Source organism: Equus caballus, chromosome X, assembly GCF_041296265.1.
Source record: "Equus caballus isolate H_3958 breed thoroughbred chromosome X, TB-T2T, whole genome shotgun sequence".
NCBI classification, from domain to species: domain Eukaryota; kingdom Metazoa; phylum Chordata; class Mammalia; order Perissodactyla; family Equidae; genus Equus; species Equus caballus.
This window is the reverse complement of record NC_091715.1, coordinates 9915968-9933716: the sequence shown is the minus strand read 5'-3', so window position 1 is coordinate 9933716 and position 17749 is coordinate 9915968. Positions and strand designations below refer to the sequence as shown.

Sequence of the window (17749 nt, the reverse complement as noted above, 5' to 3'; positions counted from 1 at the left end):
GTGTCGTCGGTACTTGGAGCCTGGAGTGCACGACCATAGTTCCTGGCAGTTCCTGAAGTGCTGACCACTTGCTATTTCCGAGAACGTCGAGCAGATAATACACACACTAGCTCGTGAACCCGACACTATGCAAAGAAACCGCGGTTCACATCTTGAGACCTGCAGAATTGCAGAAACTTGACATGGATTCTCCACTTTAATATCCTTTGGTTTATTTTGAGGCTTTTTGGCTTTTAATTTAATTTGGTGGCACTTTGAAAGTGAAGCTCCTGGAGGTCAGTTTGCTGGCGGCTAAAGAGCTCTTAATCTCATCTCCAAATAGTGCTTGCTCTTTCTTAAGCGGGCTTTCTAACAACACAGGAATCGCTAACACTCAGGGAAAATGTGATTATGAGCAAATTGCATCTGCTTACATTTTTATCACGAAAAGGAAATTGAAACTTGCGATCATACATTCTAAGAACCTGGTTTGAGGTTTGTTCTGTTTGAACTTCAAAATCCCTTAATTCTGTGGCTGACTGTGATGAAAGATTTTTTTTCCTTTAAGTCAAACAAAGATAGGCTCACCTTTAAGAAGTCTGGACCAAACCAAGGCTCCTAGCCTGCCCTCCCCAAGAATTCTTGACCAAAAAGTCCCAATAGCGCAGTCTCACTCAGCTGGAGGTGATTCTGCCCACCCCCCACGCTCAGGGGACTTTGGGCAATGTCCAGAGACATTTTTTGGTTGTCACAACTTGGGGAAGTTGCTACCGGCATCTAGTGGGCAGAGGCCACAGATGCCACTAAAAATCCTACAATGCACAGGTCAACTCTCTCCACCTTGGAATGAATACTTGTCCAGCCCAGCCCCAATGGTCAATAGCTCCACAGTGGAGAAACCCTGCTCTAGTGGACACCTCAGAAAGCAAAACCGCACAGCCAGAGAAGCAGGAAAACTTCCCAGTGAGTTGCTCCCAAAAGGCTGCCCTGGCGCACTGGTGAAGACGAGGGACCCAGGGCCAGACTGCCTGGGTTTGAATGCCAGCTCCATCACTTACTGGCTGTGCCTCCTTTGGCAAGTTACTCGCCCTCTCTGTGCCTCATTTTTTTCCTCTACAACATGGGGATGATAATAATAGTACCTTCCACACAGAGCGGTTATGAGCTTTAAATGGGTGAACAGTCCTAAAGTATTTAGAAGAGTGCCAGGCCTACAGTAAGCACTAAGTATGTATTTCCTAAGCGGCTTTGCTGATCTCTGGAAAAATAAGTTTCAGGGCTTAGAAAAGGTATGGGCAGTAAAGAAACAGCTTCAGATTCTGAAATGCCAGAGCGAGGAGGAGTCCATTTCACCTGACAACCACGTCCTTTCTTTCCAGTTCATCAACCCCAGTCAGAAAGGCACTGGTAGAGGAGCTCCCTGCACGGCGGGCTCTCCGCAAGCACGCTAACTCTGTCGGGCTCACTTTCTTTCCCTCCTTCCCCCGCAAAGATAGCGGCTGACAACCAGTTGGCGCCCTTCGGATAGAGCGGAAAACACAAAACTGCACAGGCACAGAAGCCACCCACCTATATTCAGACACTCACACGCGCGCCCCCACAGTGGATGTCTGCAGGCCACCAATCCAGGACGCACCCACGGGTCGGGTCGGCGCGCAGGGCCTCCCTCCTCCCGGAACCCGCCGGACGCTGCCAGGTGGGGCGCAGCTGATGCCAAGGGAACTGGTGCAAAGCCCCGCCAAAGGGGCGCGGGGAGCAAAGCCCGTGGGCACTCGGGCCTGACATCCTTGTTAAATCTCGTCTCAGTGCGCACAGAGACACATGCACACACACACCTACTGACACCCACGCGGGGATGCCTAGAGCGACGGGGGACAAAGAGAAGGGGCCTCACGCGGGAGCTCAGGCCGGGATCCGATCGCCAGCCAGCCACTCACCTGGCTGCGTTCCCTAATCCACCTGCCACCCAGGGGAGCAGCAGCGGGAGCGCAAAGGCCCAGGACGGCGGCATCTTCGAGCGGGGCCTCCCTTCACCAACGCCTCCCGCCCCCTCCTGCGCACTCCTCGGCCGCTCCGGGCTCCTGCTCCTCCGGGAGCGGTCCCCGCGGGCGGGGAGGGGAGGCCGGCCCTGCGGCGGGGGCGCTCGCGGCCCCGGGAGAGGAGGGGGAGCGCCCTGCGGCTCCTCCGCGGGCGGAGCGGGGCCGGTGCGCGAGGAGGGCGGGGCGGGCCCTGCACATCTGGCTGGGACCCGCCTCCAGCACGACCCGCGCATCCTCCGCGCTCTCAGTTCACCAAAAAACTTCCCCCAGACTCAGTTCACTTCGCTCGTGGTGCAGTCCCCACGTATCGCCATCTGTTTCAGGCATGGGACAGGTTTTGGTGATACCTGCGCCCGAGGATTTAAGAATTTAGTTGAAAAGTCAAAGCGGGAACCAAGGATGCTGGTTCAGAATGACACTTCTATCTTACTTCTGTTTAGGTTTCATACTCTGCCGGACTTTCTTCCACAAACTGCAAATCGTGGGCTGCTAGAGCTGGAAGGTCAGCGAGTGCTATGCGACGCCTTCCTTTGACAAATGATCGCTCGTGTTCATTTGCCAACAGCTTACTTCCATGGGACCACTAGATAACATTGTAATGTACTAACCAGCGCAGAAATTAAGGCGAAACACGAACGCTATATGATTTCAGAGAATGCATTTGGGTACTTACATGTTCTTTGTTCTGACGACTTGTTACGGAATGAGTGATTGGTCCCTCCTTCACCCCTGCCTGCATCCATACCCTTTGCCTTCATGGTGGGCGGAGCCTATGGCCTCACACTTTGGCTTTGGACTTGGCTGTGTGACTTGCATTGACCAACGGCATAACGGTTCTAAGCCTAGGCCGTCGGTGACACACCAAACCTCTATCATGGACATGAGAAGACTGTGCCCACAAGCTAGCCTCGTGGCCCAAGGAGAATGAGAACAGGTGGAACAGAGGTACCTGGTCAATTTGCAGACCTATAGCTTGAAGCAGAACTACTCAGTCAAGCCTGTTGTTTATCAGCCAACTCACAGATACACGAATGAGCTCAGCCAAGGGCAGCAGGGCCAGCCAGGCTACGGAGGCTTATGGTGACAATTTATTACACAGCAATGGCTCTCTGACACACTTGTGCCCTGGTGTTGGAAATAAAATGCAGACTATGGAGAAAGAGGTGTCTTGATTATAAACCTAATTCATGGTTAGATAATGAATATATGCCTTAATTCTAGCCGATGAAATGTGAGAAGTGGGAATGGGGAATATTCTTGATTTACACCGTAGATGTCCTTATTGGTGTAAGCCATGTTTAGTTGAATCTTGTTTTATGGTTGAAGGCATCCTAATGAATTCAGTATCCCTCGTTGGTAACCAGTCAGGCCTTTGAACTGTCCATAGCTCATAATGACGGCGTGGTCCTCAACACTTTACATGCATCATCTTAGTGAACACCCACACCTCTATAAGTAAGGATCATTAGTTGCCCCATGTTTGAAGTGACAAGAAACAGAGTCAGAGAGGTTAAGCAGCTTGCCCAAGATCTTACAGCTATCAAGTATAGAACCAGGATTGGAAACCAGGGCTCTGCTACTGTGATATAAATCCCTTTTCTCATCTTCTTACTCTTTTATGGCTTCAGGTGTCAAATGAGTCTCATGAATAGGGTAATAAGATGATCTCTTCAAGGTTATTACCAAGACCCTTTCAACTCTTCATACTGTAACTGGTTGTATTTACCGAAAATATTAAAATTGAAAGGAAAGAATATAAGGTATGAACTATATACCTGCAAATACCTTAAAGCAGGTGGAATATGAAATTTGGCTGGGTGTGGGTTTCCCCACAAGCAGAACTAAGGCAAGGATTCGCGTGGAAGTAGTTTATCCTGGAGGTAGAGAGCACTGGCAGGGGAGTGAGGGAGTCAATCTGGGAGGAAAACTGTAGTAGGTGTGTATCAAGTCATCGTTGGGGGCAACTGGCGCTCCTGGCTGCTGGGCGTCTCCGGGAGCCAGCCTAGAACAGGCATCTCCATGTGATCGCGCCTAAAGGCGAGGGGGCTGGGGTATTTAGACACCGTCTCCATCAGTCATCACCTGAAGACTTCTACCAGGGTGCTGATCTTAGGATTTCCACCTGCTGTGCTGAGGGCAGAGAAAATCTCGTGGACGCTGACTGTTGAAGTGTGCTCCTATTTCCTGGGACAGGGCAGGGCGGGGCCGGCCAGGCTGCAAAGGCGCCTGTCAGGTAGTAAGAACAGAGAAGGAACAGAGAAAGAATCCGGAAATGATGCGTTGCCCGTTGCCAGGTGAGAAGGTGGATACAAATTGCCACAGAGGCAGGTGTTTTTAATAACCCCACTGGCAGTCCTGACTTTGAAGAGAACTGCTCTTTAGAGGAACCTACTCCACTCTACAAAGGAGAAACAATCTTTGAGCAGAATCTCATAAAATCGTCTGCACCTTTTACAGGCTACATTTTTTTCCTATCTATTTCCGCTTAGCCCCCTGCATGGAACAGGTGTGATAGGATATTTTTGTGCCTTCTCAATATATACACGTAACACACATATAAAACTTTTAACAGACGATGATTCTGGCACTGAGATCCAAAAATTATATTGAAATATCAGTACCAGAAGCAAAGCATTGTCTGATGCAAGAGCTCAGTGGAAGAGCGTCTAGGCCAGAGTTTTCAAACCTTAATGCCAATACAGATTACCTGGGGGTCTTGTTCAAATGCAGATTCCGATTGTGTAGCTCTGTAGTGAGGCCCGAGTCCTGATTACTAAAAAGATCCCAAGTGATGTCCATGCTACTTGTCTGAGAACCACTTAGGGTCGCGAGGGTCTGGAGATCACCTGGACCAGTAGTTCCTAAGTTCAGCTGCACACTGGCATCATCTGGGAAGCTTTGAAACTATGGATGCCTGGGTCCCACCTCAAGAGATTCTAAAGTCTGGGCCATGGCTTGGTCATGGGGACATTTAGAAACTCCCCAGGTGGTTCTAATGGAGAACCAAGATTGACAACCATTGATCTGGACCAACTCTGACATTTTATAGATGGAAAAACTCAGCTTCGGCACACCCAGCACCTTGCCTGAGGTCACACACAGGATGAGTTCATATCTGTGTTTCCATCACATGGTCCTCCACTTCAAACTTCACGATAACCATTCCTACCAAAGAAGAAAATGGCACCTCTTCTTAATCTCCTATGTTAATTGTAGCCCAGTGACATGTTCTAGAAATTGATGTGTTTTCCCAGTCTGTTTCTTTCCATTTCTTTTTGTTCCAGGAAAGAAGTCAATGAAGAAGTGTAAGACTCAGTGCAGATACTGCTAAATTCTGTACGGGAAGGTATGTCTTGAGATATAAACTGGTTTTCTTCATTCTGTGCCTGGCAAGGACCCTGTTCTTGGAGCTCTCTGGGAGAAAAACCCCAACCACTTCCAATCTGCCTTCCCTTCCTTTTTTCCCCCCCTTTCTCCGTCCTTCCCCCCTTTCCTTGCTCAAACATTTATCTGGACCCTACAAAGTGCTAGGCCCTGTGCTATGCCGTGGGGACTGCTTGGTGGAAATGTGTCCACCAGACAGGTCCTGGGTTTCCCTCCCTGGTGACCTGGGCGGGACAACACGTGCTTCTCAGCATATCCGGTCGTCTTCCACGCGAGTCTCACCTCTTGGGGGAGGGTCACTAGGGTGAGATTAAAAGAAAAAAATGACACCTTGATTTATTTTCCCCTCAAATTTTGCCAGCTCTTAGAATTCTCCACCTGAAAATTCAGAAAGAGAAAGAAATTGATATTTGTGGAGTGATTATTACATGCTAAACATTTTGTAGAGTAATTCTGTACTCCTGACAACACCTGTAAGGTAGGTATTACTACACCATTTTACAGATGAGGAATGGGAGGTGTGAGCAGTTAAATGACGTGTCTAAGGTCACCTATCAACGTAGTGGAAAGAATGTGGATTTTGAAGTCAGATCTCACTGGAGATTAATTTTGCCTCCCGATTTCATGCTTCATGGCAGGGATTCATAACCTGGAACAGGGCCAGTTCACCACCAGAAACAGTGAGTAATATTTACATGTAGAGGAATATGTTCCAGTGACAAGCGACATGGCTTTCATCTGATTTTTAAGGGAGTCTATGACCCTTTATTTTTTATTTTATATTTTTTGAGGATGATTAGCCCTGAGCTAACATCTGCCAATCCTCTTTTTGCTGAGGAAGACTGGCCCTGAGCTAACATCCATGCCCATCTTCCTCTACTTTATATGTGGGATGCCTACCACAGCATTGCTTGCCAAGCGGTGCCATGTAACCACTGTGCCACTAGGCCTGCCCCTATGACCCTTTAAATGTCACTACTAGATAGAAAAATCCCCTTGCCCGTGAATGAAATCTCATTATCGGAATGCTAGTTTCCTTGACTTTTACCAAATTCATGAGTTTTCAACATAAGGCACTCAATTGTCAGGGGCTTTTCTTTTTGTCTTTACTGGGGGGAGGTACAGCTTGGGTCCATCCTGTATACTTCCTTCCTGTTCCGTGTGTAAATATCCTTTGCTATTTTCCTGTTCACAATTGAATGTAGTAATAACTTGGCATACCCCTGCAAGGCTTGTCTATTTATTTTTTCCTACATAAATTCTTTATGATTTGTGAGAACTAAACCCAGACAAGTCAGTTTAGATAGGCCTTAAAAGGAAAGACTCTTACTCGAAGTCACTCCAACTTGATTTGGGGAAGTTCGGTTGAGAAATGTTCTGTAGACTGTAAAATTGAAACTACATTTGTGATCCCTTTAAGAAAAAAATAAAATTTGTTCAAAGTGGTTTTTTTACATATAAACCTATTTTCAAAAAGTCCTCCTATATGGTTTACAGGCTTAGTCATTCCTTTAACAAAAATTTATTGTCCCCTTGCTGATCATGTGCTGGACACTGTGTTTGGTTGGGATATAAAGATGAATGAAGACGTAACGCCTTGCCCTGAGTGACAGAAATGTAAACAGTGTTAGAATGAATGGCCTAAGTGTTAGTAGAAGTACTTCAGGGTGCTGTAGAAACAAGGAAGGAAGAAGAGAAATTCTTTGTGTTCTGTTTATATAAATGTTTGTCCCTGTTTTATCCCCTACTTTCATGGTTTTATGAAACGATTTTTAGATGGCAAGATTTTTAGAAAATAGAAAATCTTGAAAATTATATTGTCTCAGTAACTTGCCCCAGACCATTGTCCTAACCCCCGGGAGTTCTGCTCCCCTTAATGAGGCAGCACTGTCTGGGAAAAAGAGCCCAGGACTGGAAGTTAGGAGAATCCGGATTTAGTTCAGGGTTCTACAGCTAATTTCCTCAACTTGGGCAAGGCACGTCACTTCTTTGGGCCTCACTTTCTACATCTATATCGTGCTTGCAAAGGATTCTGGATCCTTAAGGGTCTTTCTCCAAAGTTCCATGGTTCTAACATTTTCTTTGGCAGGAAGGTGGGAAAAAATCAACTATAACCCAAAAGACTGTATTTGAAATTGCCAAGTTGGGTTAATTTCAGCATGGGAGGAATCTTGATCCAAAGGATGGTATTGTCCTTTGGATAACCGCTGGCTCAGCAATAGCGAGGAGCTGCACATGCATGGCCAAAGGGTTTGGACTTCATCCCAGGCACTGATGGGGAACTTGAAGCAGGGCAGTGATGTGTGTGTTTGAGAGCATTGAGACGTCTGAGTAGAAAATGGATTCAAGACCAGAATCAGGGGCAGAGTTAGGAGGCTACTGGCACGGTCCAGGCAATAGACAACAGGGATCTGTACTAAGGTAGATACAGCAATGATGGTGAGGAAGAGAATGGAGATAGTAAGGGGGGAGTTGAGGGAATAATTAGGAGCATGGACGTTAGAGCCAGACAGCTTTGTGATCTTGGACTGTGTGACTGTGTAGCCTCTGAGCCTCAGTTTTCTCATCTTTAAAATAGGGAGTAGTAATATCTACTTCATAGACATATTTTAACTATTTAAATAAAAGCTCCAAGAAAGCTGGGACTGTGTCTCTTTGCTCGCCCTTGTATCCCTAATGCCTGGCACAGTGGCTGCTGTATATAGTAAGTGCTCGATAAACGAATGAATGGATGGATGAGTAAATGAGTATACATTGAATGAATGAGGCAAAAGTGTCTCAAAATTACATTACAAAAATGTAAACCATGTAGCAAAATGTGGCCATTATTATATATAGCATTTATTACTGATGAGATTTGTGTGTGTGTGTGTGTGTGTGCGCACACGTGTGTGTGTGTGAGGAGGTGGGATGGGGAGGGGCATGAAGATGAGGAAGAATTCTACAAGGAAATCGTTTCTCTGTCTCCTGTGACCCTCACATGGATCAATGCAATTTGCCAAGCAAATGCTAAGGTCTCGCAATAATAGTAGTTCTCATCTCCTACTCAAATTTCTGTATTTCCCAAGACTTGCGCCTTCCTAAGTGTCTCGTAACCCCAGGCTACCAATCTTTAGGGTGCCCAGTCCTTGCACTTTAGTTCTCCAGGCTTCTGTCTCTCAGGTGGCATTTCTGTCCCTATCTGCTCTACTGGTCAGGACCCAGCTTGCAAACAAGACGTGGCGGAGACTGGCTAGATGTACACCAAAGAGTTTTTTCTTCCTAGTGTAGAGCTAGACTCTATCTTCCAGGCTCCTGGCATCTAGGTGGGGTTTGGAGCAAGGGAATGAGGCAGAACTGAAGAACACTATTTCCAGGCCTGGTCCCCCAACACCCCATGTGACCCTCTGCTCAGGCTCTTTTTTCATAGGTCACCTAGATGAAGATGATCCTGGAGAGGACTCTGAGAACTTCAGGGATAGCAGAGCCACAAACAGATGGAAGGAGCCGGGATCCCCACGTCAGTGCTTGAAGGAAAGCCACATGAATTCCTTGGACGGCTGTGTGAGTGAAGCAGCAGCTTTTATTCTGTTAAGCCACTGTAATTGTAGGGTTGTTTGTTATTCAGTGAGCCACACTGTTACACACGAGAATCTGCCTCTGGTTATCTTAAGCAGAAAAGAAATTTATAGGAAGGATATTGGGTTGCTAACAGAAATTACAGGAAGGCTGAAGTGCCAGCTTGGAAAATGGACAGAAACTAAAGGAGTGTAGGAAGCAAGAAGCACCTCAAGGCACGCCATGGGAGACTCATCGATTGTTGCCGCGGCCCCTGATGGATCCTACATTTCTCCACTGGAGCCACTGACTCAACACTGGCTCCTGGGAGGGACGAAAATTCTAACCTTCCAATTTCAAGTCCTGCCTGGAGGATGCCTCCGACTGGCCAAGCTTGGAAGGTAGGAGTCCAAGCTCTGGCTGCCAGGTAACAGGGAGAGCAAGTTTCTGGCCATTGGGTTTCCTAGACCAGCTTTCTCAGCCTCAGCACTATTGATATTTAGGGCTATATGATTCTTTGCTGAGGGGGCTGTCCTTTGCAGTGTGAGATGTTTAGCAGCAGCCCTGGCCACTACTCACTAGACGCCAGTAGCAACCACCTCCAGGTGTGACACCAAGAATGTCTCCACATTGCCCAATTTCCCCCGCGAGGGGTGTCAAAAATGCCCCCAGTTGAGAACTACTGCCATAGAGGAAAGCTTCACACGTGCTGCACACATCAAGCTGCACACGTGGTAGATTCCTAAGAGGAGGCAGCTGGGCATCTCCCTGGAGGCACCATGAGTTTCGGAATTGGCCTTGTAGCAGGCGCCGCCAGTGGCCATCCCTACTCCCTCGGCATTTCCACGTCCGTGCATGCCAGCCCAACTTCCACCTTGGACACGATGGCCTCTTTGGCGGCTTGAGCCTGTGATGGCCCATGTAGAGCAGACCAGAAGTGCCCAGGAATTAACTCCGCCTGGAGCAGCCAATGACTGACGAGACCCGGAAAATGAACAGGCCAGCCTCCTCCTGCCTGGGGTGGGATAACACCAGCTGCTGGGCTCCCCGGGGATTAAATTCTAGCCATCCACCACAGTGAGAACTCACTGAATACGCTCTTTTCGTGGCTGCCTTCCCTTCTTTGTCTCACCTACCCTCCTGTTTACCACTGTTTCCTAGAATCACCTGCAAGTAAATTCTTTTCACTCACATTCACGTCTCAGGGACTACTTCTTGAAGGCAGCTACCTTCTTAGGGCAGGAGGGGGTATATGGCATCCTGAGCCCTATCCTAGAAATTCTCTGGACCTCAGAGCCTCTTGTCCAGTATGGGTTGGCTCTTTCTCCTGTGCTTTTATTAGGGGTATATACGCCTTTTGGTATTACTTTTCTGTTGCTTTTAAATACAAGCATCCCCGTCCTCTTTAAGTATATAACTCTGCCTCTACCACTCCTTAGGAGTAATACGTAGACATATTTTTGGGTGCCTGGCCATCTTATGATTCCTCCTCTTTTAAAAACTAGTTCCTACAATCCTACTAAAGTGGTGAGCTTAGGTGGTGAGGTTTGTTCCCTGTGACTCACCTGTCCTTGGCCATAGCTGATAGGATCAGGGTGGATATACAAGCCATGTTCCTCTCCAGGAATGTGGAATTGGGACACTAATGTCTAGAGTCAGTCAGCGGTCGGGGCCAGAGAGTTGTGGTGGGAACTGTCAAAGGCACGTCCAGCTGAAGGTAGGGCAGGGGACTGGTGGGGTAGCAGGAGCAAGGCCAATGAGTCAGAAGGGAACAAGTGCTCAGGTGTGGCCCCGGACATATATCTATATCTATACCTACATCCATCTCAACATCTGTATGTATCTTTCCATATCTATACACACAGATATCTATATATCTAGGTACACTTATAGAACCCTGTCTCTGTCACTGTATTTCTATCTCTGTGACTATATGGGCGTATCTGCCTATGCCTCCACATATGTAACTATATATCTGTCACTGTCAATTTATCTATATCTGTATATGTACAATTCTAATTATCTGTAGATCCATAACTATCTCTATCACAATACCTGTATCTATCTACATGTCTATAATGCTATATCTATCACTATATCTCTATCACTATATGTATAATTATCTCTATCCCTATATCTGTATATCTCTATTTCTATAACTACATCTATATACCTATATCTGTTTCTCTATTACTACATCTGTGTCTATCACTATTGTTATCTCTGTCTCAAGTTAAGTTTATGATTCTTCTGTTCCTTTAAGGCCTGGATCCACGTGCTGCCCTTGATCTCTGTGAGGATCCCTGGATCCTTCCTTTGAACTTGAACTCGTTCGGATGAGTTTTCTTAATTTGGCATTATAATCACAGAAAAACAAAATTGGTGATTTTAGTGGCCAGTGGTCCATGTTTGGCTTTACACATCATTTATTTAAACCACAGCTGGTTTCTAAAACATATCTTTTAAAGCAACATTAAAAAAAACTTTTTATAATAGCAAAACATTCATTTGCTCTCTTTCGGATAAATGAAGGAGTATTAATGACAGCATGTGTGCCTTTCAAATGTGACATCGGAGCTCATTCAAAACAGCTGTCCAAAGCTTAATATGACTAAGTCCTGAATGATCAAGGGATCATTCAACATCAGGAAACGCAGAAAAATAATACAAGTATAAACTTCAGCAATAAAGCAGCATGAGATCTCCTCCTCCTCCTCAAAGGAAGCAAAATGCCTTTACAGTAGTTGAGGTGTGTTGTTCCAGTTTAGCTTCCAGTTCGGGGAGCTCAGTTAAGAATCTCCTATTCTCTATTGTTCTTAAAGAACCGAGCCAGAGACCTGACCCAAACCTGCCGGTGGGTGTCACCAGCATGTCAACAATACTGTTGAAATACAGGCTAGTTCCAACCTCATCACCCTGAATTTTGCGTCATCTATTTTCCTGTAAGGAGAGTCCCAGGCCTGTATTTGAGACCAAATATAGCTGGACTTCTAAGACTCAGAAATCAAGTGATCTAAAACTGCTGCTGGGGCCGGCCAGGTGGCGCAGCGGGTAAGTTCGCACATTCCGCTTCTCGGCGGCCGGGGGTTCACCAGTTCAGATCCTGGGTGCGGACATGGCACCGCTTGGCAAGCCATGCTGTGGTAGGCGTCCCACATATAAAGTAGAGGAAGATGGGCACGGATGTTAGCTCAGGGCCAGTCTTCCTCAGCAAAAAGAGGAGGACTGGCAGTAGTTAGCTCAGGGCTAATCTTCCTCAAAATAAATAAATAAATAAAATAAAACTGCTACTAATTCTTGGAAAAGGTGAATCATTCGATGATGTATTTCTTTACTAGTCTTAAAGGGTCCGTGAGAATACTTGTAGGATATGAGACATTTGTAAAGTTTGTATTCTGATTTAAGTGTAAGTACAAATAGATATGAGACATCACCTTTGAAGGGGGTGGGTCAAACCGTGCCACCCATGGTTTATTCTCTTCTGGTACCTTTCCCTTTCTGTCCAACTCAAATTGATTTGTGGCCAACTGAGAACTCTGGTTTCCATTCTTATTCATAAAGGTATGGGCATGGGAAATGGCAACTTTTAAGACAAGTTTTGGAAAACAAACTTCTAAAGAAATAGATCCCATTTTATCTGGTATCTCACATCTTTATTCTGTTTGACTGATTTGTAACAGAACATTTCAGAGCTAGGTGGGACCTTGTGAATGACTTGGGTCATTTTCAAAAATACGGAATGTGGGTTAAAGCCCCACCGCTTACGAGCTGTGTCACATGGGATGAGTTAAATTTCTGTTTATTAGTTTCCTCAGCTGTCAAATAGGAAGAAGCTACCTCCCAGGGTCATTGTGAAGTCAAATGAATTAACATAGACCCTGCCCTTAGAATGGTGCCTGGTACAAGGTAAGCACCCACTAAGTGTTAGATGTCATTGGGATTGGAATTGTTTTTTGTGAGATGTGTCCAAGGCTCACGACTAGAGAGTGGCAACCAGGGCTTTGGGCCCGCAGCCCAATGCTCTTCCCATAACACCACACTATGACCCACCTTCAAAACTAACATTAATTTTGGAGTTTGGGGTTCAAATAGAAGTTAATCTCTCAGTTGTATTTTTGATTAGCATACCAAAGAGGTACGCATTTTGGTACGTCTAATTTTCTGCATAATGACAAATAGGAAGCCAGTATTTATTGCAAGAATTCTGCTAACGCTTTCTAACATAAAAAGCTTATTATAGGGGGGCTCCATGGCTGAGTGGTTGAAGTTCCACACGCTCTGCTTCGGCAGCCTGGGTTTGGATCCCGGGCACGGACCTACTCCACTCATCAGCCATGATGTGGAAGCATCTCACATCCAAAATAGAGGAAGATTGGCATATTAGCTCAGGGCTAATCTTCCTCAAGCAAAAAAAAAAAAGAGGAAGATTGTCAAGGGATGTTAGCTCAGGGCGAATCTTCCTCACACACCCAGACAAAAAGCTTGTTATAAAGATGGCCTATTTAATCTCCTGTTTTCTATAACAAACTCACTAAGATTTTATTCTTCAGCTGTGTAAGATCCCCAACAGTCACAACCATGCCAATAGGAAATTGCCGTCAAAAAATGTTTTATCGAATGGTGGCGTGGAGAAACAATTGTGCTTCAGTGAAAAGCAATGCACTGTTGAGATTGCACCCTTCCTGGTTTTCTGATCCTAGCCTTTCATTGTCTCTGAGCTATTTTACTGCAAGTTGTAGATGACTGGTAACAATGCAAAATCATTTATATCTAGACATGTACATCCTGTCCCCAGGAGGTTCAAGTGACCTCCCCCCCCTCACAGTAGAAGAGGCCAGATTTGCCTCCATTTGTGCATTCATTTGAATATTCCTGATCTACAAATGTGCCTGTTCTTAGGTTTCTCCTTTGAACTAGTAGTTGTAATATCTTACTAGTTCCCACAGTAATAGGTTAAATAAAATCTCTAACATGTGTTCTTCTTATTTCTTTACGAGTCATGATTTTGCGTTTTTTGAAAATTATCTAACAGTGAAAAAAATCAGAGCTGATAGTTTAAATTTTTGAAATATATCACAAATATATATGGCACAAAATATGTGATATATATATATTTTGCTTGAGGAAGATTAGCCCTGAGCTAACATTCGTGCCAGCCTTCCTCTACTTTGTATGTGAGATGCCTCCCCAGCATGTTCTGATGAGTGGAGTAGGTCCGTGCCCAGGATCCGAACCTGCGAACCTGAGCCACCAAAGCAGAGCACATGGAACTTTAACCATTCAGCCACAGGGCCGGCCTCAAAAATATATTTTTAACATATTGTTTTTCTTTCTCTGTGGGGCACTGGTTTAATAATTAGTTGCTGTTGCCTTGGTCTTTATTACTTCCATCAACTTGGATTTCTGAACCAGCTTTTTTGGTCACGACTTCTTTCCACTTATTTCCAATAGAGGTTCTTAAATTTGAACAAAACGTCTCTCCCATCCAAGTTTATCCAAATAGAAATCATGAAATTTAATTTCAAAATGAATATATCAGGATCACCTATGGTGACAGGGAAGCATTATTAAAAAATTAAATGGCAATGATGGGAGTAGACTGACTTCTCATCAGAGAAGCTAAAAATGACGGACATAACACAGCTAGCAGTTATTCTTACTGCCTCCAATGTGTGTTTTTCTTCCCAACACCACCAAGCAATTAACTCAGTTCTGGGTGGACACTGACTGAGTGTGCCACAAATTGAACTCACTTCTGACACCACCTGGAGGCAGTGTCAGATCCCACAGGTTAAGGGCTCAGTCCACAAGACTGCCCCCGCGCCCACCCACTTCAGATGCTGATCACGCCCAGGTTGTTAAACGTGCTTCTGAGCAACTGGCTATGCAACTGCCTCCTTGGGTTCAATTAATTTGCTGAAGCAGCTCACAGAACTTAGGAAAACAGTTTACTTACCAGATTACTGATTTATTATAAAACGCTACAACTCAGGAACAGCCAGATGGAAGAGATGCACAGGGCAAGGTACGTGGGAAGGGGCACGGAGCTTCCATGCGCTCTCCAGGCACACCACCCTCCCCAAATCTCTGCGTATTCACCAACGTGGAAGCTCTCAGAACCCTGTCCTTCTGGGTTTTTATGGAGACTTCAGTACACAGGCATGATGGATCAACTGATTGACCAGTGGTGATTAAATTCAATCTCCAGCCCCTTCCCCCTCCCAGAGGCGGGGAGGAATGGAAGTGAAAATTCCAACCTTCTGATCACAGAGTTGGTTCCCCTGGCAACCAGTCCCCATCCTCAGGTGCTTTCCAAGTCTCTTCATTAACATAACAAAAGACACGTTTCTGCCCTCCTCGCTTAGGAAATTCCAAGGATTTTAGGAGCTCTGTGCCAGGAGGGGGATGAAGACCAAATATATAGTTCTTATTATACATCACAATGTCACACTTCCATTTTATCGTTGTGGACAAAGTCAAGGCAATTTTGTAGGTCATTTGACCGGGATCACTGTCTTTAGAGGTGGGTGGGGAGGCTTGGGTTCGATCACACCGGGTGGCCAACTCATCTGAGTTTGCCTGGGACTTTTTGGTTTTCAGTTCAGGGCAAACTAGTATGCTTAGTCATCTTAGGTCTGAACTGCTGAAAAAGGCTAACTATATTAATCATATTAAGTTTTCAATTATCTTCGTATTATAGTAGAAAAAGCATGGGCTTTGGAATCCAACTCAGGCTCAAATTCTGGCCCTGGGACTTACCAGCTGTGTAGCCTTGGGCAAATTACTTAATTACTTAACCTCTCCCAGTGCCCAGGTTAATGAGGATAACACTACATGACTCCTAAAATGGTCGTGAGAATTAACACGCGGACTCCAAAGAGGTTCATGCCTCAGCAAGCTTGCTGTCGCCATGGCTCACAATGCTGGTGGGGCTGGGGTGGGAAATGCAGGGCGCTGTGAGATGGCTAACAACAACAATGAAGATAACAGTGACAACACAACCGCCAAAAACAGCAGCAGCTCCCGTTTGTGGGGTACGGTGGGCCGGGTACTAGTCTAAAGCCTTTACCTGAATTAACTAATTTAATTCTCATTCCTCACAGAAACCCTAAGAAATAGATACTGTTGTTAACCCCATTTTACAGATGAGGAATCTGAGGCACAGAGAGGTTAAGTGACTTGCCCAAGGTCTCACCGACAATAAATGGCAGAGCCAGAGTTCTTATCATGAGCCGGGGGCCAGGTTAAATTGGAGGGGCCTCTGGGGTGTCAAACAGACAGCTAAGGCAAGTTACAGGCTCACAAGAGAGCTGAGAGCTAGGGCTCATGATGTGAGTTTCCCATCATCCCTGATCTCATGGAATTTGTTGACATGGTTGACTACTTTCTTGAAAGTTTCCCTGTCATTTTTCTGTTCTTTCCTTCCCTGATCTGTCCTACCAAGGCTCCTTCGCTACTCCTCTTCCTCTCCTGCCTCCTAGGCATGGCTGTTCTGTGAAAATCACTCTCACACAGAAACAGGCCACTGGGCGTGGGCTTTCTAGCACAGTTCTTGGGGAGTGGAATCCAGCTTATGGGCAGGTTACAGGAGGTCTCCATCCTGCCCATTCCTTAGAGCCATCTGGAAAACTTTACTGCAACTATGAGTTAAACACTAGGACGTAGCTCCAGAGATTCTGATGAAATTGGTTGGGGGTGGATCCCTGGCTTCCTCGTGTCAGTGTTTTCCTAAAAGCCTCCGAGGTGATGCTAATGTACTAATGTACCACTGCGTGAAATAAGGGCAGGGGGTTGGGAAGAAGTGACGGTAAAGTTGCAAGTAACTCTGTGAATAAGTTTAAAGCAAAGAGAAAGACAACTTGAGAGATGGCAAGAGCCACCCCTTGTAACCGCGGGCCCTCCAGGACCAGTTCAACTGACTCCATCTCTTATCAACAGAGTGATTAAGAATCGCCTTTCAGAAAATCTCCAAAGTCACGTAGGTAGAGCATGCACAAAAGGAGAAATCTTGGCCTGAAATGACCATGGAACCAAAGATCCTCTTTCCCACGGAACCCAAGGACCGGAACACAACTGGAACTTAAAAGTCGGACTCTTACCAGAAGCAAGAGGTCCCTTATTCAGGAAGATCTGGTGTTAAAATTTCTTCACCATCTCATGAAAAATGTTTAGAACCCCATCATAAAAGTTTAGAACCTCATATAAGTGTTTAAAATCTTACCATAAATGTTTGAGCCCGCCAATCAACACCTGTCCCACCAGCGTTTCTGCGTGCCAGCCTGTTCTCCCTAACCTCTTACATGTCACCCCAAATCCTGAACTAGGGAGACAGATGTGAAGGCACATGCCCCCGTCCTTCCTGCAATTGATTTCGCAGAATGCTGATTTCTCCCTCAAAGGCTGATGCTGTAATTGTCTTGTTTATGTGCATCAGAGAACCCCAATTTTGTTCGGTAGCACACTCACCATGCGCTAAACTCTAAGCCCTTAGCATACACTTTCGCATTTGACCTTCAGAACAGCCTATGACATAAGGACTATTATCAACCCCATTTTCTCCATCAGAAAACTGAGATCTAGTGAGATCCAGAAACTTGCCCAGGTCACCTCGTGGATAAGCAGAGTAATCAGGATCAAACCCTGGTAAATACAAATTAAGTTTTTTTATCAGAGAGAAGAGCATGATTATGGATGGCCAGGAGGGAGACTTTCCCACCACCAATTTGTCATCCAGTGTGACCTGTGTTGTTAATTTCCTCTTTACAGATTTATTTTTTTTATCCAAGTGGATTAAGTTTCCGTGTCTTACT

At 45.7% G+C, this 17749-nt stretch overlaps 1 protein-coding gene across 9 annotated transcripts in view; it reads right to left on the bottom strand.

Moving 5' to 3' along the window:
* The window catches only part of EGFL6 (EGF like domain multiple 6), a 94421-nt gene that overhangs the window by 58726 nt on the left and 17946 nt on the right, over positions 1-17749 (bottom strand). For 2 of the 9 annotated variants that reach the window (XM_070256919.1, XM_070256918.1), the window contains exon 1: positions 1917-2112. The exons of 5 other annotated variants lie outside the window; for them this stretch is intronic. In XM_070256919.1, the coding sequence (XP_070113020.1) occupies positions 1917-1990 (74 nt within the window). In that variant the 5' untranslated portion in view covers positions 1991-2112. Of the gene's footprint in view, positions 1-1916; positions 2179-17749 lie in introns of those variants that run through there. 2 more of the 9 variants (XM_001489342.7, XM_014728760.3) reach the window with 2 other exon arrangements.